Below are 16587 nucleotides of genomic sequence, written 5' to 3'. Positions count from 1 at the left end.
CCCCAATGTTCATCTGTTTCTTAAATTCCACATATGAGACATATGGTATTTGTCTTTCTCTGACTGACTTATTTCACATAGCATAATACTCTCTAGCTCCAACCACATTGTTTCAAATGGCCAAGGTTTCATTTTTTCATGGTTGAGTAATGTTCCACTCAAATACCTACCTATCTCACAACTTCTTTATCCATTCATCAGTTGTTAAAACGTGGGTTGTTTATATTACCTATGATCTTCTAAGTCATGATCTGTGAGTTTCATGACAGGAGAATAAAGCGGTCACTAGAAAACAGTTGTTACAAAAAGGCAACCTTAGGTGTGACAGCCTGTGATAGATGCACAGGCCCAGCCCAGAACTCCCAAATCCGGTTGCACCTGCAGCTTTACTAAAATACAGATACCTGGCGCCACCCCCAGGGGTCAATCCAGCTCTCGCCTCTGATGCTTCCCCAGCCCACCTCGAGGAATAATGGCCCTGCGGCCAGGTCCCGCATGAGAGGGGCGTGGGGCCCAGAAGCCCCTGTTCCTGAGACTCGGGCTGCAGGGGCGGGGCCAGAGCACCACCAAGGGGGAGCAACGCTGCTCCTAGAGAGGCTCGGCCGCGGCCCGGTGACGCACTTCCGACTGCGCCGTGGTAACGTCCGCGGCGGAGGTGAGTGTGGGGGTGCGGTCGGCGGGGGCGGTGCCGGCGGTAGCTGTGGGTTGGGTAGGGATGCGGCTCCGGCGCTTGGAGGAGTGGGTAGGGCGCTGGTCCGCGGTCCTCCTGCGTCGGTCCTAAATTCCCGCTTTGGACTTAGTGACCGAATCGGAAGGCGCAGCGTGGATTAGTGCCACAGCACTCTGTTCCGGGAAGATGCCACTGACCTTTCGGGAAGATGTGTCGGAGCAGCCAGGGGGTGGAATATTTGCAGGGGTGAAGCAGATTATGATATCGCGAGTCCTGACGCGTTGAAGTCGTACAGGGGCTGTTACCTGTATGCATTTCAAATATGGACTGTGCCGCCTGACTCCTCTAACATTGGGTCGTGAATCAGGGTTCAGGGAGCACAGAAAAAGCAGAGCCCCTGGGTCACCGGGGAGTAGAAGCAGCCCAGCTCTTCGAGAGCATTGTCTTCTGGATCTGGCAAGTTCCAAAAGGTAATTTGGCCCTCGTCTCGGGCTGTTGGGATGATTTCTACGTTGTAATCACTTACTTGCTCAGTTGCAGAATACACATAAAATACACATCATAAGAGAGTTCCAGAGTGGCTCATTCATACCGTAATGAAAGTTATACGAAAATTTTACTACACTAAAATTATAAAATAGTAATTAAAATATGAAATACGAAAAGGAAAACCTCTGGAATGTGGCTAATCGTGTATACAGAAGAAAATTTACGTTCTTACAGGTGTTCATTGCCAAATAGGAAAGAATGAAATAATAAATCGTGCATCCTCAAGAAACATTTGGGCAGAGGTTTTTAACCTTATAGTACCTAGTTCCTAGTTAAAACACTGCTTTCCGGAGTTATTTAGTTCTTTTCTTTCCCACCACTTCAGTGTGGTTATGTTATTCAGTTGTAGTATAACTAGGCTCATTTGATGTTTGTATTCCTTTTTGATTTGTCACCCCATCCCATCCTGGTTGGTTTATTTAATATATGTATATTTATTTATTTATTCGGCTATGTGAAACGTTACTGTGGCTATGAAAGTCAGAAGAAAAAGGCAAACTCAGAAGTATCACTACCCCCCTCATCTCTTCTACCCGATTTCCTTTCATCCTCTTTTCCCTCCCAGACTCCTTTCATTTCCTGTCCATATCTGCGGCAATGATTCTCCTTAGTTTCTTATTTATCCTTCTATTTCTTTTTTGTACAAGTGACCAGATATTTTTTTATACTCCTGTTTTTTGTACGCAAGAGGTAGCACACTGCCTTTTGCACTTTACTTGTTTCATTTGACAATATATTCTGGAAATCACTCCTTATTATGAGCTAAGTATGTTTTTTTAAACGTTACTCATGCATACTGAAGACTTCATCTAGCATGGCATTTAAGAAGCACAGTAGTAGCAGGATGCCCGAGTGGCTCAGTTGTTAAGCGTCTGCCTTCAGCTCAGGTCATGATCCCAGGATCCTGGGATTGAGCCCCTCATTGGGCTTCCTGCTCAGAGGGAAGCCTGCTTCTTCCTCTCCCACTCCCCCTGCCTGTGTTCCCTTTCTTGCTGTATCTCTCTCTGTCAAATAAATAAATAAAATCTTAAAAAAAAGAAAAAAAAAAGCAGCATAGTAGTAAAATGTGTACCCATGAACACACCATCCCACTAAGGAGAACATTTCCAGTACTGCTTCTCAACCCAGCTCCCAGCTTCCCACCCCTCTAGAGGTAACAACTATCTTGAATTTTGTGTTAGTCATAGTCTTACCTATTTATAAAAATAATTTTATCTCATAAAATATGTCTGTAAACAATGTGTTTAATTTTTGAGCTTTATGCAAATGGCCTTGTAGTGTCTTGAGTCATCTGGGACTTGTATGACTCAATACTATGTTCCTGAAATCATCTCTGTTGTGGCGTGTAATTGTGAGCCATTCATCTTTGCTGCTGGATAATATTCCTTTTTAAAAATGAGGACAGTTTATTTACGTATTCTAAATGGATATGTGGGTTGTTTCCGGTGTTTGGTATTCAGATACTCACAATGAATAATTTTGTACATGTTTTCTACATAATGAGGGTTTCTCTAAGGCATAAATTTTTAAATGTAAGCATGAGTATTGAATTTTATCAAATGCCTTTGGCATCTGTTGGGATGGAGAGTGTGTTTACCTTTCTTTGATTTATTCATGTGGAAAAGTATACTAATCTGTATTCTAATATTAAGCTTTACTCGCATTCGTGGGATGATCCCTTTTAGTCATGGTATGTCACTGTAATGAAATACTGGAGTGTATTCCTTTATATTGGGGATTTTTCTGTCAGTATTCATAAATGAGACTGGTTTGTGGTTTTTGTATCAGTGTTGTGCTGGCATTGTAAAAAGGACCAGGAAACTTACTTTGCTGTTCTCTCCTACAGTTTCTGTAGTGTTAGAATTACTCATTTCTTAAAGGCTTGAAAAGATTTGTCTGTGATACATACAGGCTCAGTGTTTTATGAGAGTTTGCTCTTACTGGCTGTCTCAGTTTAATTAGGTAAAAGTAATCATGGATGCCAGAGACATATCTACATAATGAAACTAGTAGAGTTGATTTATTAGATCCAAATAGAATTATATGTTCTTCTATCATAGAATAAGTTTTCTTTGTAAGTACTTACGCTTCAGCTAACAGAAAAAGACCTCAAAATCTGTAAAGCAGAAGTAAATAGAGCAGGTTATTTAAACACCTTGCAGTATAGCCAGAAATTATGAACAGAGAAGCAATTAGCAACAAACTATCCTAAACAGTCTGTGGTCAGTTGCTGACAGGCTATAAAATGTAATTAACATAATTAAAACATGAAATATTAAAAAAACCTCTGTCATGTGGCAAATAGTGTATTCAAAGGGAAAATTTATGGGTTTACAGATTTTAATTGCTAAATAGGAAAGAACGAAAATAAATGAATAAGTCATGCAACCTCAAGAAGGTAGAAAAAAAGGATGCCTGCGTGACACAGTCGATTAAGTGTCTGCCTCCATCGGGGGTCATGGTCCTGGAATCCTGGGATTGAGCCCCGCGTCAGGCTCCCTGCTAAGTGGAGCGCCTGCTTCTCCCTCTGCCTGCTGCTCTCCCTGTTTGTGCTCTTTCTCTTTCTCGCTCTCGCTCTGTCTCAAATAAATAAATAAAATCTTAAAAAAAAAAAAAAGGTAGAAAAAGCCTTCTGTCGTCCAGCTTCCCCCAAAAGCAGAACACAGGACAGAAATTTGTGTGCAGGCAGTTTACTGTGGAACGTATTCCAAGGGCAGAGTGGAGGACAAGAGGAACAAAACAAGAGGGAGAGCCAATACGAGGGAGGGCACGTTGTCGGGCTGGCCTGTCGACAGGCTAATGGTGCTCAGTTTTGCAGGATCTTTGAGGAGCCTTGGAATCTCACGTAGGAGACTGAAGGGGAAAGTATTTATCCACTGACCTCTGTCCCCTTTTGGTCATGGGTATTCTCATAGGCATTCTCATAGGCATTAACTTCTGCCTTTCAGGACCTAGCAGGTGTCCGTGGGTATCTGCAGATGCCCCCCACAGGACACCAGAGAAGCCCCAGGGCAGGAATCAGCCATATATGGTATAGATCCTTGAGGATGCGTTGGTGGGTTATACCCGCACAAAGCTCGTCAGAGTCTCTGGCACTGGACTGAGACCAGAGGATTTAGAGGGGAACAGAAGGTGTACCTCTCACAGAGGTGCAGCTCTTACAGAACTAAGGGAACAAAGAAAGCAGAACTTAATGAGCTAAAAGGAAATAGAAAAATAGAAAAATTTGTTCTTTAAAAATAAAACAACATTCAGGGGTGCTTGGGTGGCTCAGTGGGTTAAAGCCTCTGCCTTCGGCTCAGGTCATGATCCCAGAGTCCTGGGATCAAGCCCCGCATCGGGCTCTCTGCTCCACGGGGAGCCTGCTTCCTCCTCTCTCTCTGCCTTGTCTCTCTGCCTACTTGTGATCTCTGTCTATCAAATAAGTAAATTTTAAAAAAATCTTTAAAATAAAAAAAAATTAAAATTAAAAATTAAAAAAATAAAACAACATTCAGGTACACAAACCAGTGTTCAAGTTAACTTTATTAGTCTGCTCAGGCCATCATACAGAATACCATAGACTGCATGGTTCAAACAACAGAAATTTATTTTTACAGTTCTAGAAGCTGAAAGCCCAAGTTTAAGGTGCCAGACAATTTGGCTTTTGGTGAGGGCTCTCCTTGGGTTGCAGAAGAGCAACCTTCTCACTGGGTCTGCATGTAGTAGAAAAAGAACTCTGGTGTCCTTCCTCCTTTTTATAAGGGCACCAGCCCTATCAGAGTAGGGCTCAGATTTATGGCTTTGTTTAATCTTATTACCTCCTCACAGGTTCTATATCCAAATACAGTCACATTGGGGGAATAGGACTTCAACGTATGAATCTTGGAGGGGACACCTTCCATCTGTAACATTAACAAAGGGGAAGGGGTCTAGAAAACACAGGTATTCATGTATTCAAAAGTGGGAAAAGCAAAGTAGCTCCAGATATGGAAGAAATGGAAAGAATCATGAACCAGTGGTTTCCACAACTCTGCACTCAAGTTGAAATCTTGGAAGACATGAATGGTATTTTAGGAAAACACGTATTTTCAAGACTAACGTTGGCAGCAGTAAAAACCCGAAAATAAGCAGTCCGTATGTTTTGAATACAGTGAACAAGGGGTTCTGGGTCCTGGGACCCTAGATGATACAGTGATCCCCTCTTTCAGGGAGCTGAGGCTCTGGCTTCTTCACTGTCAGAGGCTGGAGAACATGAGGAGGCAGCCTGGGACCTCAAAGGTAAGCCTGGGCCATGCGGGAGGCTGGCTTCCCAAGGTCTCTACAGAGATAGTGGGGCTCTTGAGGACACTCAGCTGTGTGAGGGAGCAGGCAGGTTGTGGGGGGTGGGGGGAGTGGGCAGCTGTCTCCTTCAGCTCCCAGGGGCCTGACTCAGGTCTCTGTGCAGGGGCCGCAGCCCTGCCAGCTTGGCTTTTCTGGCAGTGTAATCGAGGGTGTTGCTTGTTTAGAGAGAAACAAGTAAGTCCGAGATCTTGGTAATGTTCTGTTAAGCTCAATTGTTGCATGTGGGTCTTTGCTTAATTATCCTTTAGGCTCTGAATACACTTTATGTCTGCCCTTGTGTGTGTGGTATGTGTCGGAATTGTGAAATCCTAGGGTTCCTGACAGCATCAGTGTCATGGCTGGGAGGGGCCTGGGCCCTGAGCCAGTGAACGGATCGCCCCCTTCTTCATGTGGCAGCGCCTCCTGCACCCCTGTCTGGACAGTGGCTGCCTGCGTCTCACATCTGTGAGGGCTGTGTGGTTCCTTCTGGGACGGGGCTCACCTCACACTTCTCTCTCTCTGTTTTTCCTCGGCTCCAGCCCTGCTCTGAGAGGGAAAGCACGTGATGGCAGCCGCGCCCTTGACAGCCTGGCCCCAGGTGAGCTGTGGCCCCTTCAGCTCTTCCTCCGAACAGTTTCAAGCGGAAGAAAACCGAGAAGGGAAGCTGGGGAGCTCTGTGGTGGAAGCTGGGGGGGCCCTCCTCGCTTCTGCCTGGCACTTGTGAGCAGAGCGGTGATGTGAAGGGGCGGAAGCAGCAGGAGAGCATCCCCGAAGGCAGGAGTGAAGTGTTGTGCCCACCGAGGTGCTTTGCTCCTCTGGTGACAAGGAAACATGCAAGCCGCCCGTGGAGGGTGCGCCATTCGTGGGTGCGAATGGACGGGGGTAGCAGAGGATTAGGCTGCCCAGGGGCCGGGCCGTAGGTGAAGAGGAGTCGTGGGCCTGGGTCATCATGAAGGCCGGCTGTGCCTCGGACTTGGTGGGGGCAGGGAGACGAGAAGAGGGGGGTCCAGAGAGGGGGAAAGAAAGTCCTGTGGGACGGGGCGTCTCACTGTGTCCCGGAGAGGCTTTCAGAGCTTGGGTGCAGGAGCTCCGACTTAGGTCTCTGATAAGAGCTCTGGACCCTCCCCCGGCTCAGAAAAATAAGCATGCAAACCACATTCTCCATACAGTTTCAGGGACTTCATGGATGCCCTGAAGCGCATCCATGGGCCTCCGTGGACTACAGTTTGGAAATAACAGTAGTCACAGGAACTCCAGTAACATTGTTCGAGGCTTGCTCTCCTGCGGGCACCACACTAAGCACTCCGGTGGATCGCTTAGTCCTGACACCCGTCCTCTGCGCTAGGGGCTGTGTTGTGCTCTTTCTGCCACAGAAGACACGAGGGCAAGGGGGAGTAGAGCGTCTTGCCCAAGGTCATACAGCCAATGTTTGATTTTTTTTTTTTAAGATTTTTATGTATTTATTTGAGAGAGAATGGGAAAGAGAGAGAGCACGAGAAGAGGAGGGCCAGAGGGAGAAGCAGACTCCCCTTGGAGCTGGGAGCCCAATGTGGGGCTTGATCCCGGGACTCCAGGATCATGACCCGAGCCGAAGGCAGTTGCTTAACCAACTGAGCCACCAGGCTTGCGCACCCCGCCCCCCGGGTATGATTCTTCACTGCTCATCCTTAGATACGTGTACGACCTGTGAAGTTAACACGGTCAGAGTTGTGATGGCTTTGTAGGGAATAATTTTTAGGGGTGATTCAAAAAGAAGCTGACCACTTCAGTAAGAATTCTATTGGTCCAGGTTGATGTGGGCTTCATCAAGGAAAGTGGTTGTTAAAGAAAAAGAATCCCATTCAAGTAATGCTTAACATAAAAAGCTTTAGGATGTTGAGAGTCAAAGGACTGCGTGGGGGGTAGGTAAGGGAGAGGGAGGAGTCAGGAACAGTCCCCAGGGTTCTGGCTGAGGTTTCCTGCACACGTGGTGGGGGATGTTGGGGTTCAGGAAGAGGCGCCAACTTCCTAGGGTGAAGGGTGGTGGTGGCGGCAGTGAAGGCATTTAATATTGCTCAGAGAAGTTCCATGACCCGTCCAAGGTCACAGGTGAGTGACTTGCAGACTCATGCAGAGGTTGAACTAGAATTGCTGTTGGCTGAAGGTCAGTAGAAGGAAGCAAGACAGATCCTGGAAGAGAGGAATTGAGGGCATATCCCTGCCAGTGTGTCTCCAAGGTTGTTGGGGAAGGGGCAGAGAGAGAGAAAGCGACCAGAGGCTACAGGTCCCCCAAAGGGAGGCATGAGCCCTGATGGCAGAGCCTGTGCTGAGCACATGGAGTAGTGATGCAGAGACGAGCGGCTGGAAGCGCGGCCGAGTAGCTGGCCACCCGGAAGGCTGATCTCCCCCGTTTCCCGAACCTTCTCGGAGAAACAGTGAATTCTTGCGTAAAGTTGAAAAGGATGAGAGGCATGAATGGGAGAGGGTAACAGAAAATGTTGGGCTTTCAGCAAAATGCCTCTGGAAGCAGAATGGGCCGCTGCCCCCCACCTTAGCTGGCCAGGACAGCGCTGAGCTGCTGGTGGTGCTCAGGCAGCTGCATTGCCTTTTGTAGCAGCAGCAGTGACAGCCGGGCGCGGGGCCAGATGGAGGCCATAGCTCTTCTTCGAGGGTGGATAGAAGTTTTCAGGTGAGGGGAGCAGGATGGAGAAGCCGAGATTCCAAGTGGGAATGCTGGTGGGTTGGTCCTGAGCAGCATCTGCCTCTGAGGACGGGGCCTAACGGAGACGGTGGAGTTGCTTTGGGGGAACTCGATTATGGGAACTTTCTTCCTGTCATCCCAACTTAGGATATCGTTTATAAATGTAAAATATGGCATAAAATATGCCTTGAGAGAAGTCAGATATTCTCCATCATGTACTTTCCAGGTGCTATTTCTCAAACCTGTCCCCTTTTCATTAATTCTGTGCTCTTCACAAGCTCCCTCCCCAAGCCCTTATACTGCCCTCTGCCCCTCACTTAGGGCCTGAGCCATGGAATTGGCCCTAGGGCAGCAGGAACCTGTTGTTTCAGAAGTCGGTGACCTTCGAGGACGTGGCTGTGTACTTCACCCAGACGGAATGGGATGGCCTGTCCCCTGCACAGAGGGCCCTGTACAGGGATGTGATGCTGGAGAATTATGGGAATGTGGCCTCCCTGGGTAAGGCCTCTCTCCCCCTGGGACCCGGACTCTGCCAGTTGGGGTTTCCTGGCTTATTGCCCCCTAACAGGTTGCAGGTGGGGTCTCTGGTAATCCTTTACTGAGTGGGAACCCCAGGGGCTGAGATTCCTAATCCCCCTTGAGTCAGGGGCTGCTGGGAAGGGTGAACCTCAAGCCTTTTTTGGGCCCATACAGGACTTTGCCAGGACTGGTGTGCCCTCTCTATCCACCCTCTAGAAGTTGTGGTTTGGATACAGTGTGGAAAAAAGAAACTTACTGTTTCATACAGCGTTATCTTTGGGTTCACCCTCAACCAACCTGTGTATCTTGAGGCCTTCTGGGCCCAAGTCTGGGCCATTCTCAACTCCTCCCACACCTTCTCAGGCACTCCCCCCCAACACATATACCTTGCAAGCCTCCCGTCTTTCCAGTTGTCCCCCGGAACCCCCTCTTTCCCATAGTCTTTAGGCATGGGATCCCCTAGCACTCTTTGCCATCCCATTGCCAAGACAGTCTGAGGAGATGCTTAAGAACTCATCTGTGGGACAATATTCACCTGTGTCTCCCATTTCTTTCCCCCTAAACAGGATTTTCGCTTCTCAAACCTGCTGTGATCTCACAACTGGAGGGAGCAGGTGAGCTGGGGCGCCCATCTCCACTGGTGGCTGGAACAGAAATAGGCCCCCAGGGCCTCTGGACTGGTAAGGGACATACAGGTTGCCTAATATGGGGGAAAGTTTAACTCTTTAAGAAGGAGGTCCGCTTGGGGTGCCTGGGTGGCTCAGTGGGTAAAGCCACTGCCTTCGGCTCAGGTCATAATCCTGGGGTCCTGGGATTGAGCCCCGCATCGGGCTCTCTGCTCAGCAGGGAGCCTGCTTCCCTTCCTCTCTCTCTGCCTGCCTCTCTGTCTACTTGTGATCTCTGTCTGTCAAATAAATAAATTAAAAAATCTTTATAAAAAAAAATCTTAAAAAAAGAAAAATAAAGCACATCGCATATAGAAGGGAAAAGAAATGATGTTGTGGAGCTCCTCAAAGGAGTCTGGATTTCATTCTGTAGTCAGCAGGAAATCCTGAAGTCTGAAGTTTTCGAATAACCATCATGATCTGAGTTGAGAATGGAAACATTAATTAGCGTGTGAAGGTTAATTGGAGCAAGGAATCAAATGGCTTTTAGGCAGACAGAAGGGGAAGGTAGGTACAGGGTACAAGGCCCATGTCAGCAGAGTGGACTCTCTTCTAAAAAAAAACTTTCAGAAAACAAAAAACAAAAACTTTCAAAAGTCCTATCCGGTGACTTCTGTTTAAATCTCATTTGCTGGAACTGTCTTATGGCCCCCCTTTTGCAAGAGCGTGGAAAATACGGTTTTTAGCTGTAGTTTTTATTGCTACCTCAAAAAAATTGGAGAACATATTAGTAAGGAAGAAAGGGAGAATGGAATTGGTTAAGTAACTGATAGCATCTGCCACACCATAGGATTTGGTAAATAGAAGGTCACTAGTATAGAAAAATTGGCAAAGAATATAAGTGTGATCCACATAAGAAGTACAAATTTTAATAAATGTGAAAAATCTTCACCCTCTTAGAAACCAGTGAAATACAAATTAAAATAGAGATGTTCCACCTAACACACTTGACATAGGTAGGCTGAGTCCAAGGACCCGGGGGTGGGGGGGCTCCTACAGGACCAGCCAAGAGGGTCCTGGGCTTTGAGCAGGACAGAAATCAAGTGCAAGCCAGGAGGAAGTGAGAGCAGAGTTTATTGAATAGCATAAGTGATAGAATATAGCAGGTGGAGTGTTTGGGAGACTCAGAAAGGAAAAGAAAGTGTCTTCTTTGCTTGGGGTCTAGGGTTTTTTTGAGGATTGGGGTCGGTCCAGTATACATGTCCTTTTCAGACACCCAGGAGCTGGTCAGAACAAAGACAAGTGCCTAGGTGTCCTCCATAAAGCGCGTATTACCTGGAGCTAGGTGGTTTTGGCATCAAGAGTTCTAGAGTCAGTGGTCTAGAAAACGTACACGACGACTCTGCTTGGTCATTAGATGTTATCACCTGTGCTGGAAGACTCCAAAAAATCATTAACTCCTTGACCCTTGTAAGAAGGACCTACATCATTTGTACTGTAAGGCATGTACAGTGCAGGGGTACAGGTCCTAGCAAGAATAGAAGCAGGAAAATAAAAAGCAGTTTTTCATGGAGTTCCTTCAGCTTCCCTAGTTCCTACAGAGAACAGTTACATTGATGGAGAGAATACACCAAACTGGAAAAGACTTTTGGAGGTGAATGTGAATCAGTAGTCTTTCTAGAAAGTACTTTAGCAGTACATATAAAGAGCCTTTTAAAGTCTGTCCTTGATAGTCTGGATGTTCTCTCCTAGACTATCCTAATAAAGTAATCAGAGATACAGACAAAGATGTACATGCACAAAAGTTCATCATAATTTTATATAATAAAATGTTGGAAATAACATTTCCAACAGACATTCAGTATAGAGACATTCAGTATAAAGAGAACTGGTTAAATTAAGATACCTCTACAGGATGGAATGCTATTTAAAAAATATTTTTATAGGGGAGCCTGGGTGGCTTAGTGGGTTAAAGCCTCTGCCTTTGGTTTGCGTCATGATCCCAGGATCCTAGGATCAAGCCCCGTATTGGGCTCTCTGCTCAGCAGGGAGCCTGTTTCCCCTTCTCTCTTTCTGCTTGCTTCTCTGCCTACTTGTGATCTCTGTCAAATGAATAAATAAAATCTTAAAAAAAAAATTTTTTTTTTTACAAACTAAAGATACTGGAAAATTATCATTATTAGTGTTAAGGAAGAAAAATATTTTCAATTTTGAATAAAAACATTTTTTTTAAAGATTTTATTCATTCATTTGACAGAGATCACAAGCAGGCAGAGAGGCAGGCAGAGAGAGAGAGGGAAGCAGGCTCCCCGCTGAGCAGAGAGCCCGATGCGGGGCTCGATCCCAGGACCCCGGGATCACGACCCGAGCCGAAGGCAGAGGCTTCAACCCACCGAGCCACCCAGGCGCCCCTTGAATAAAAACATTTTTAGAAAAATGATTGGAAGGAAAAATCTTTGGGGAAGGAGATAACAGAAAAGTAGGTGTAGTTGTTAGATGGTTGTATTTCATGTAACTTGAATTTTCTTCTTTGCACATTTCTGATATTAGGGATGAATACTATTTTTATAATTAGGAAAAGATCAACAGTGTTTTGAAAATGATTGCTAGCGAAATCCTGGTCGCTTGGGTCTCTTGAGGGTGATTAGAATGAAATCCTGGGGCAGGGGGCTTATTACATGTGTTGAGGAGAGATGGGAGATGAAAAACAGAGGCAGCATTTTGAGGTCAGTTTTGAGAAGTTTGGAAACAAAGACATCCCTAGCTCTATTGCGACTGTAGGGATAGGGATTCCAAAACGAATGTTAGGAACGGGAGCTCCTGGGTGACTTAGTCCCCCTGCCTTCAGCTCAGGTCATGATCTTGGGGTCCTGGGATTGAGCCCCATGTCAGGCTCTCTGCTCAGTGGGAAGCCAGCGTCTCCCGCTCCCTCTGCCTCGCCCCCTGCTTATGTGCTTTTTCTGCCAAATGAATGGATGAAATCTTAAAAAAAAAAAGAAGAAGAAGAAGAGCATTAGGGACTGACTAGTTTCAGGATTGAGGGAAGAAGGAGGAAAGGCAGGGAGGGCTCAGCAGTGTTCTGGAGGGGGCGGGCTGAGATGGATCAAAGGGATAAAGTGGGCCTAAAGACTGCTTCTCTGAGGAGAGAAGAAAGAAGGTGAAGGAGGAATTTTGGGAAGCCGTGAGTTTAAGTTCTAAAAAGAGAAACAAAGTTCTTTCCCTTTCACCTCCTGGTGCTGCAAACTCTTGCCATCCTCAGTGTTGCCACATGTTGGATCCTGTGCCCTTTCCTTCTTAAGCAGTTTCCATTTTTACCAACAAGGGACTTAAGGACACGGGGATAGCAGAGAAAAAACTGCAGAGTATAGTCAAGTGTGGAGTCATGGAAAGAATGCTCATCCGGGGGATAAAACCTAGGATTTTATTCCATTACTGTCCCACTTAACCTTTATGTTACCGGTTATTTGCATAGAGGTTGGTAATCTTTTGAAATTGTTCATGCTCAAAACTGTACAGGAAGTGTGTAAAGCACACTGGAGAACAAAGTCTCCCAGACTTCCTGTACTAATTTGCTCAGTTTCTTGTGTGTTCTTCCAGGACTTTTCTAGGCATGCCCATACAAATATATAAGTATATATTGGCCCATTTTATTTTTCCTTCATACAAATGGAATCTGCCTTACATCCATTTGTCAGCTTATTTTTCCATTTAATAGTGTATCTTGGACATCTTTTCACATCAGCACATATGGATTTGTTTCTTCCTTCCTTCCCTTTTTAAAAAAAAACAAAAAACAAAAAACAACCAGCTACATAGTACTCTACCTTATGGATGAACCTTAGATTCTTTGACCTAGTTTGGTGATTTTCAAGAGACCCTTGATTAACTAAGATTCTTTATTCCTTTTACCATAGTTCTTTTCTCTAACATGGTTCTTACATGATATTTTATGTTTTCTGGTTTTTTTTAATAGTAGATATTGATATCCAGACTGACAATAATTTGACAAAGGAAGTGTATGAAGAAAAACACAATACACCATTTGAACTTCAGAGGCACTTTTCCCAGGGGACAGACTTTTCAGAAGCCTGTATTCTAGAGAAACAGCAGGAAGTCTGTTTAGTGGGAAGCATGAAGAAAGAAAACAGTGTCATTGATGGAACAGTGAAAGACGACACAAGCCCTGTGGAGGAGTGTTTGTTTAGTCAGAGTCCAAACTTGGGTCAGTGTCACGCCATCAGCCCTGGAGAGCAGCCTCCTGAATGTATAGGATTGGAGAGAGCCTTCAGCTTTGACACAAAACTTATTCAGCATGAAATAATTAATTCTGGGGAAAGACCTTTTAAATGTGAAGAATTAGTGGAAACCTTCAGGTGTAACTCTGAGCATCAAGATGGCCACACTGGGGAGAAGCCCTATCGGTGTAAAGAGTGTGGCAAAGCCTTTAGCATTAATGCAAAATTAATATGGCATCAGAGACTTCATAGTGGGGAGAAACCCTTCAAATGTGTGGAGTGTGGGAAAAGCTTCAGTTACAGTTCCCATTATATCACACATCAGACAATCCACAGCGGGGAGAAGCCCTATCAGTGCAAGGTGTGTGGGAAAGCCTTCAGCGTGAATGGGAGTCTAAGTCGGCATCAGAGAATCCATACAGGAGAGAAGCCCTATCAGTGCAAGGAGTGTGGAAGTGGCTTCAGCTGTAGTTCTGCATACATCACACACCAGAGGGTCCACACTGGAGAGAAGCCCTATGAGTGCAATGACTGTGGGAAAGCTTTCAATGTGAATGCAAAATTAATTCAACATCAGAGGATCCACACTGGAGAGAAACCTTACGAGTGTAATGAGTGTGGGAAAGGCTTCAGGTGCAGCTCCCAGCTGCGGCAGCATCAGAGTGTCCACACTGGGGAGAAGCCCTATCAGTGTAAGGAGTGTGCAAAAGCTTTCAGTAATAATGCAAAACTCATTCAGCATCAAAGAATCCACACAGGCGAGAAGCCCTATGAGTGTACTGAATGTGGAAAAGCCTTTAGTGTCAAAGGGAAGTTAATCCAGCACCAGAGAATTCACACAGGTGAGAAACCCTATGGATGTAACGAATGTGGGAAAGCCTTCAGGTGTAACTCCCAGCTGCGGCAGCATCTGAGAATCCACACGGGGGAAAAGCCCTATGAGTGCAGTGAGTGTGGAAAGGCCTTCAGCGTTAATGCAAAACTAATGCAGCATCAGAGGATTCATACTGGGGAGAAACCCTTTGAGTGTAATGAGTGTGGGAAATGCTTTACTTCTAAAAGAAACCTGCTTGATCATCACCGAATCCATACTGGAGAAAAGCCTTATCAGTGTAAGGAATGTGGGAAAGCCTTCAGTATCAATGCCAAACTAACGAGGCATCAGAGAATACACACTGGGGAGAAACCTTTCAAATGTATGGAATGTGAAAAAGCATTTAGCTGTAGTTCTGACTATATTGTACATCAGAGGATCCATACTGGAGAGAAACCCTTTCAGTGTAAGGAGTGTGGAAAGGCCTTCCACGTTAATGCCCATTTAATTCGGCATCAGAGAAGCCACACTGGGGAGAAACCGTTCAGATGCGTGGAGTGTGGCAAAGGGTTCAGCTATAGTTCTGACTGTATTATACATCAGACTGTCCATACTTGGAAGAAACCCTACGTGTGTAACGTGTGTGGGAAAGCCTTCAGGTTTAGCTTCCAACTTGCTCAGCATCAGAGTGTCCATAGTGAAGGAAAATCCTAATGAGAAGGATGTAGAAAACTCTCAAAGTTAATGAAATGGATCAAGTATCATCAGATTCACTGTGGTGGAAAACCGTGAGGGAAATGAAACCCATATTTCCCCTCTTTTAAAATCAGGAATGATGACTGGTTAAAACGTAATAACCAAAAATATATAGCTTGTCTTACACCGACAACCAATTAGAAAATATGAAAAGATCCCATTCCCAACATCATCAAGAAAAGTGGCTCTCCTAGGAATAAACTTAAGTGTTACACGGGATTTATATGGAGAAAGAAATCTCCACTGAGGCCACAAAAGGAAAAATAAATGGGGAGAGAGGGGAAACCTTGTTCTTGGATAGGAAGATTCATGAAGATCCTCCCTCTACCTAAATTTACTTCCCTTTCATTTTGGACACCAAGCATGTATCCCTTTTGTAAAGAGGATAAACAATAAAGATTTCCTTAGAAAGAAAAGATGAGTAAATTCTTTATGTTCATGGAAGGGAGAAAACCTTTCCTAAGCATCATATGAAAGCTAGAAACCAACCATAAGGGAAAATGTCAATACAATGGCTTTTCAAAATTAAATATTTATTTTCTTGATAACCCCAAATAAAGTTAAAAGATAAAGCACAAAAAGTAGAAATACCTTTGTGCAATTTATAAGTGTTTAATATGTAAAGATAGATTTTATAATCAAGAGAAAAGTAATCTAATAAAACCCAGAAAAATGACATCAGCAGGCGGTTTTTAAAAATATTAAAATAACTTAATAAAGAGATGTTCAGTCTCAGTCCTGCAAGGATTGAAAATGAAACATGCACACAGTCATACACAGGGAGCCCTCCGACCTCTCTTCCACAGACCCTCCAACAGACACATAGCCACAATGTCCCCTGTGTATGCAGAGACGGTAAACCCCCAGAGGCCACTGACACCTGCCCTTGGCGTGTTCCGTAGCTCAAGCAACCACTGTTGGCTAGGGATGCTATCTTGAGTATGTCAAAGGAACCGTTCCTGTGTACTGAGTGTGGAAAAGCCCTTAGTGTCCGGGGGATGCCATTGTGTGTAACTCCCATCGCTCTGCCCCCAAGTTCCTGGGAGCTGAGCAAGGGTGGAGGCCAGACCCTGGAGCCCCCAGAACATAGGAAGGAGCATGGCCTTTCTTCCCACTGACTATCTGACCCTGCTCCTCTGGAAGTTCCAGATGACACACTAAGACCCGAAAGTGCCCCAGGCCATGGGTCCAAGTCCTTCATTTACTTAGAATCAGGCCCAAAGATGGATGGCACTACCTCTGGTCACACAGCAAATCAGCTGCTGATGTGGTCCCTTTACCCAGGCCACAATGCCACAGCACTCCCCAAACCATCCTGGTCCATGAGCAGCCACTAGTTGGGTTTATACCCAACTAGGCCTGGTCCTGGCTCCCAGCAGGGTCTGGCAGTTTCTTGGCCGTGGCAAGACCAAGGTGGGGATTCTAGGAGGGTCAAGAACCACTAACGATAGATCCTA

At 45.5% G+C, this 16587-nt stretch overlaps 1 protein-coding gene across 3 annotated transcripts; it reads left to right on the top strand.

Moving 5' to 3' along the window:
- Nucleotides 1-669: 669 nt before the first annotated feature.
- ZNF23 (zinc finger protein 23) lies at nucleotides 670-15538 on the top strand. 3 transcript variants are annotated; one of them, XM_080827793.1, is made up of 6 exons: nucleotides 670-1140; nucleotides 5410-5479; nucleotides 6061-6119; nucleotides 8573-8699; nucleotides 9287-9400; nucleotides 13299-15538. In XM_080827793.1, the coding sequence occupies exons 3-6, from the start codon at nucleotides 6087-6089 to the stop codon at nucleotides 15086-15088; spliced, it is 2064 nt and encodes a 687-aa protein (XP_080683919.1). In that variant the 5' UTR covers nucleotides 670-1140; nucleotides 5410-5479; nucleotides 6061-6086; the 3' UTR covers nucleotides 15089-15538. The 3 variants fall into 3 exon arrangements, with proteins under 3 accessions (XP_080683919.1, XP_080683920.1, XP_080683921.1); XM_080827794.1 differs by having other exon boundaries at nucleotides 8523-8699; XM_080827795.1 differs by lacking the exon at nucleotides 670-1140 and having other exon boundaries at nucleotides 5360-5479; nucleotides 8523-8699; nucleotides 13302-15532.
- Nucleotides 15539-16587: the final 1049 nt, after the last annotated feature.

Source organism: Martes martes (assembly GCF_963455335.1).
Source record: "Martes martes genome assembly, chromosome: 17".
Taxonomy (NCBI): domain Eukaryota; kingdom Metazoa; phylum Chordata; class Mammalia; order Carnivora; family Mustelidae; genus Martes; species Martes martes.
Note: the sequence above shows the minus strand (reverse complement) of the source record. Positions and strands in the feature narration are given on the sequence as shown.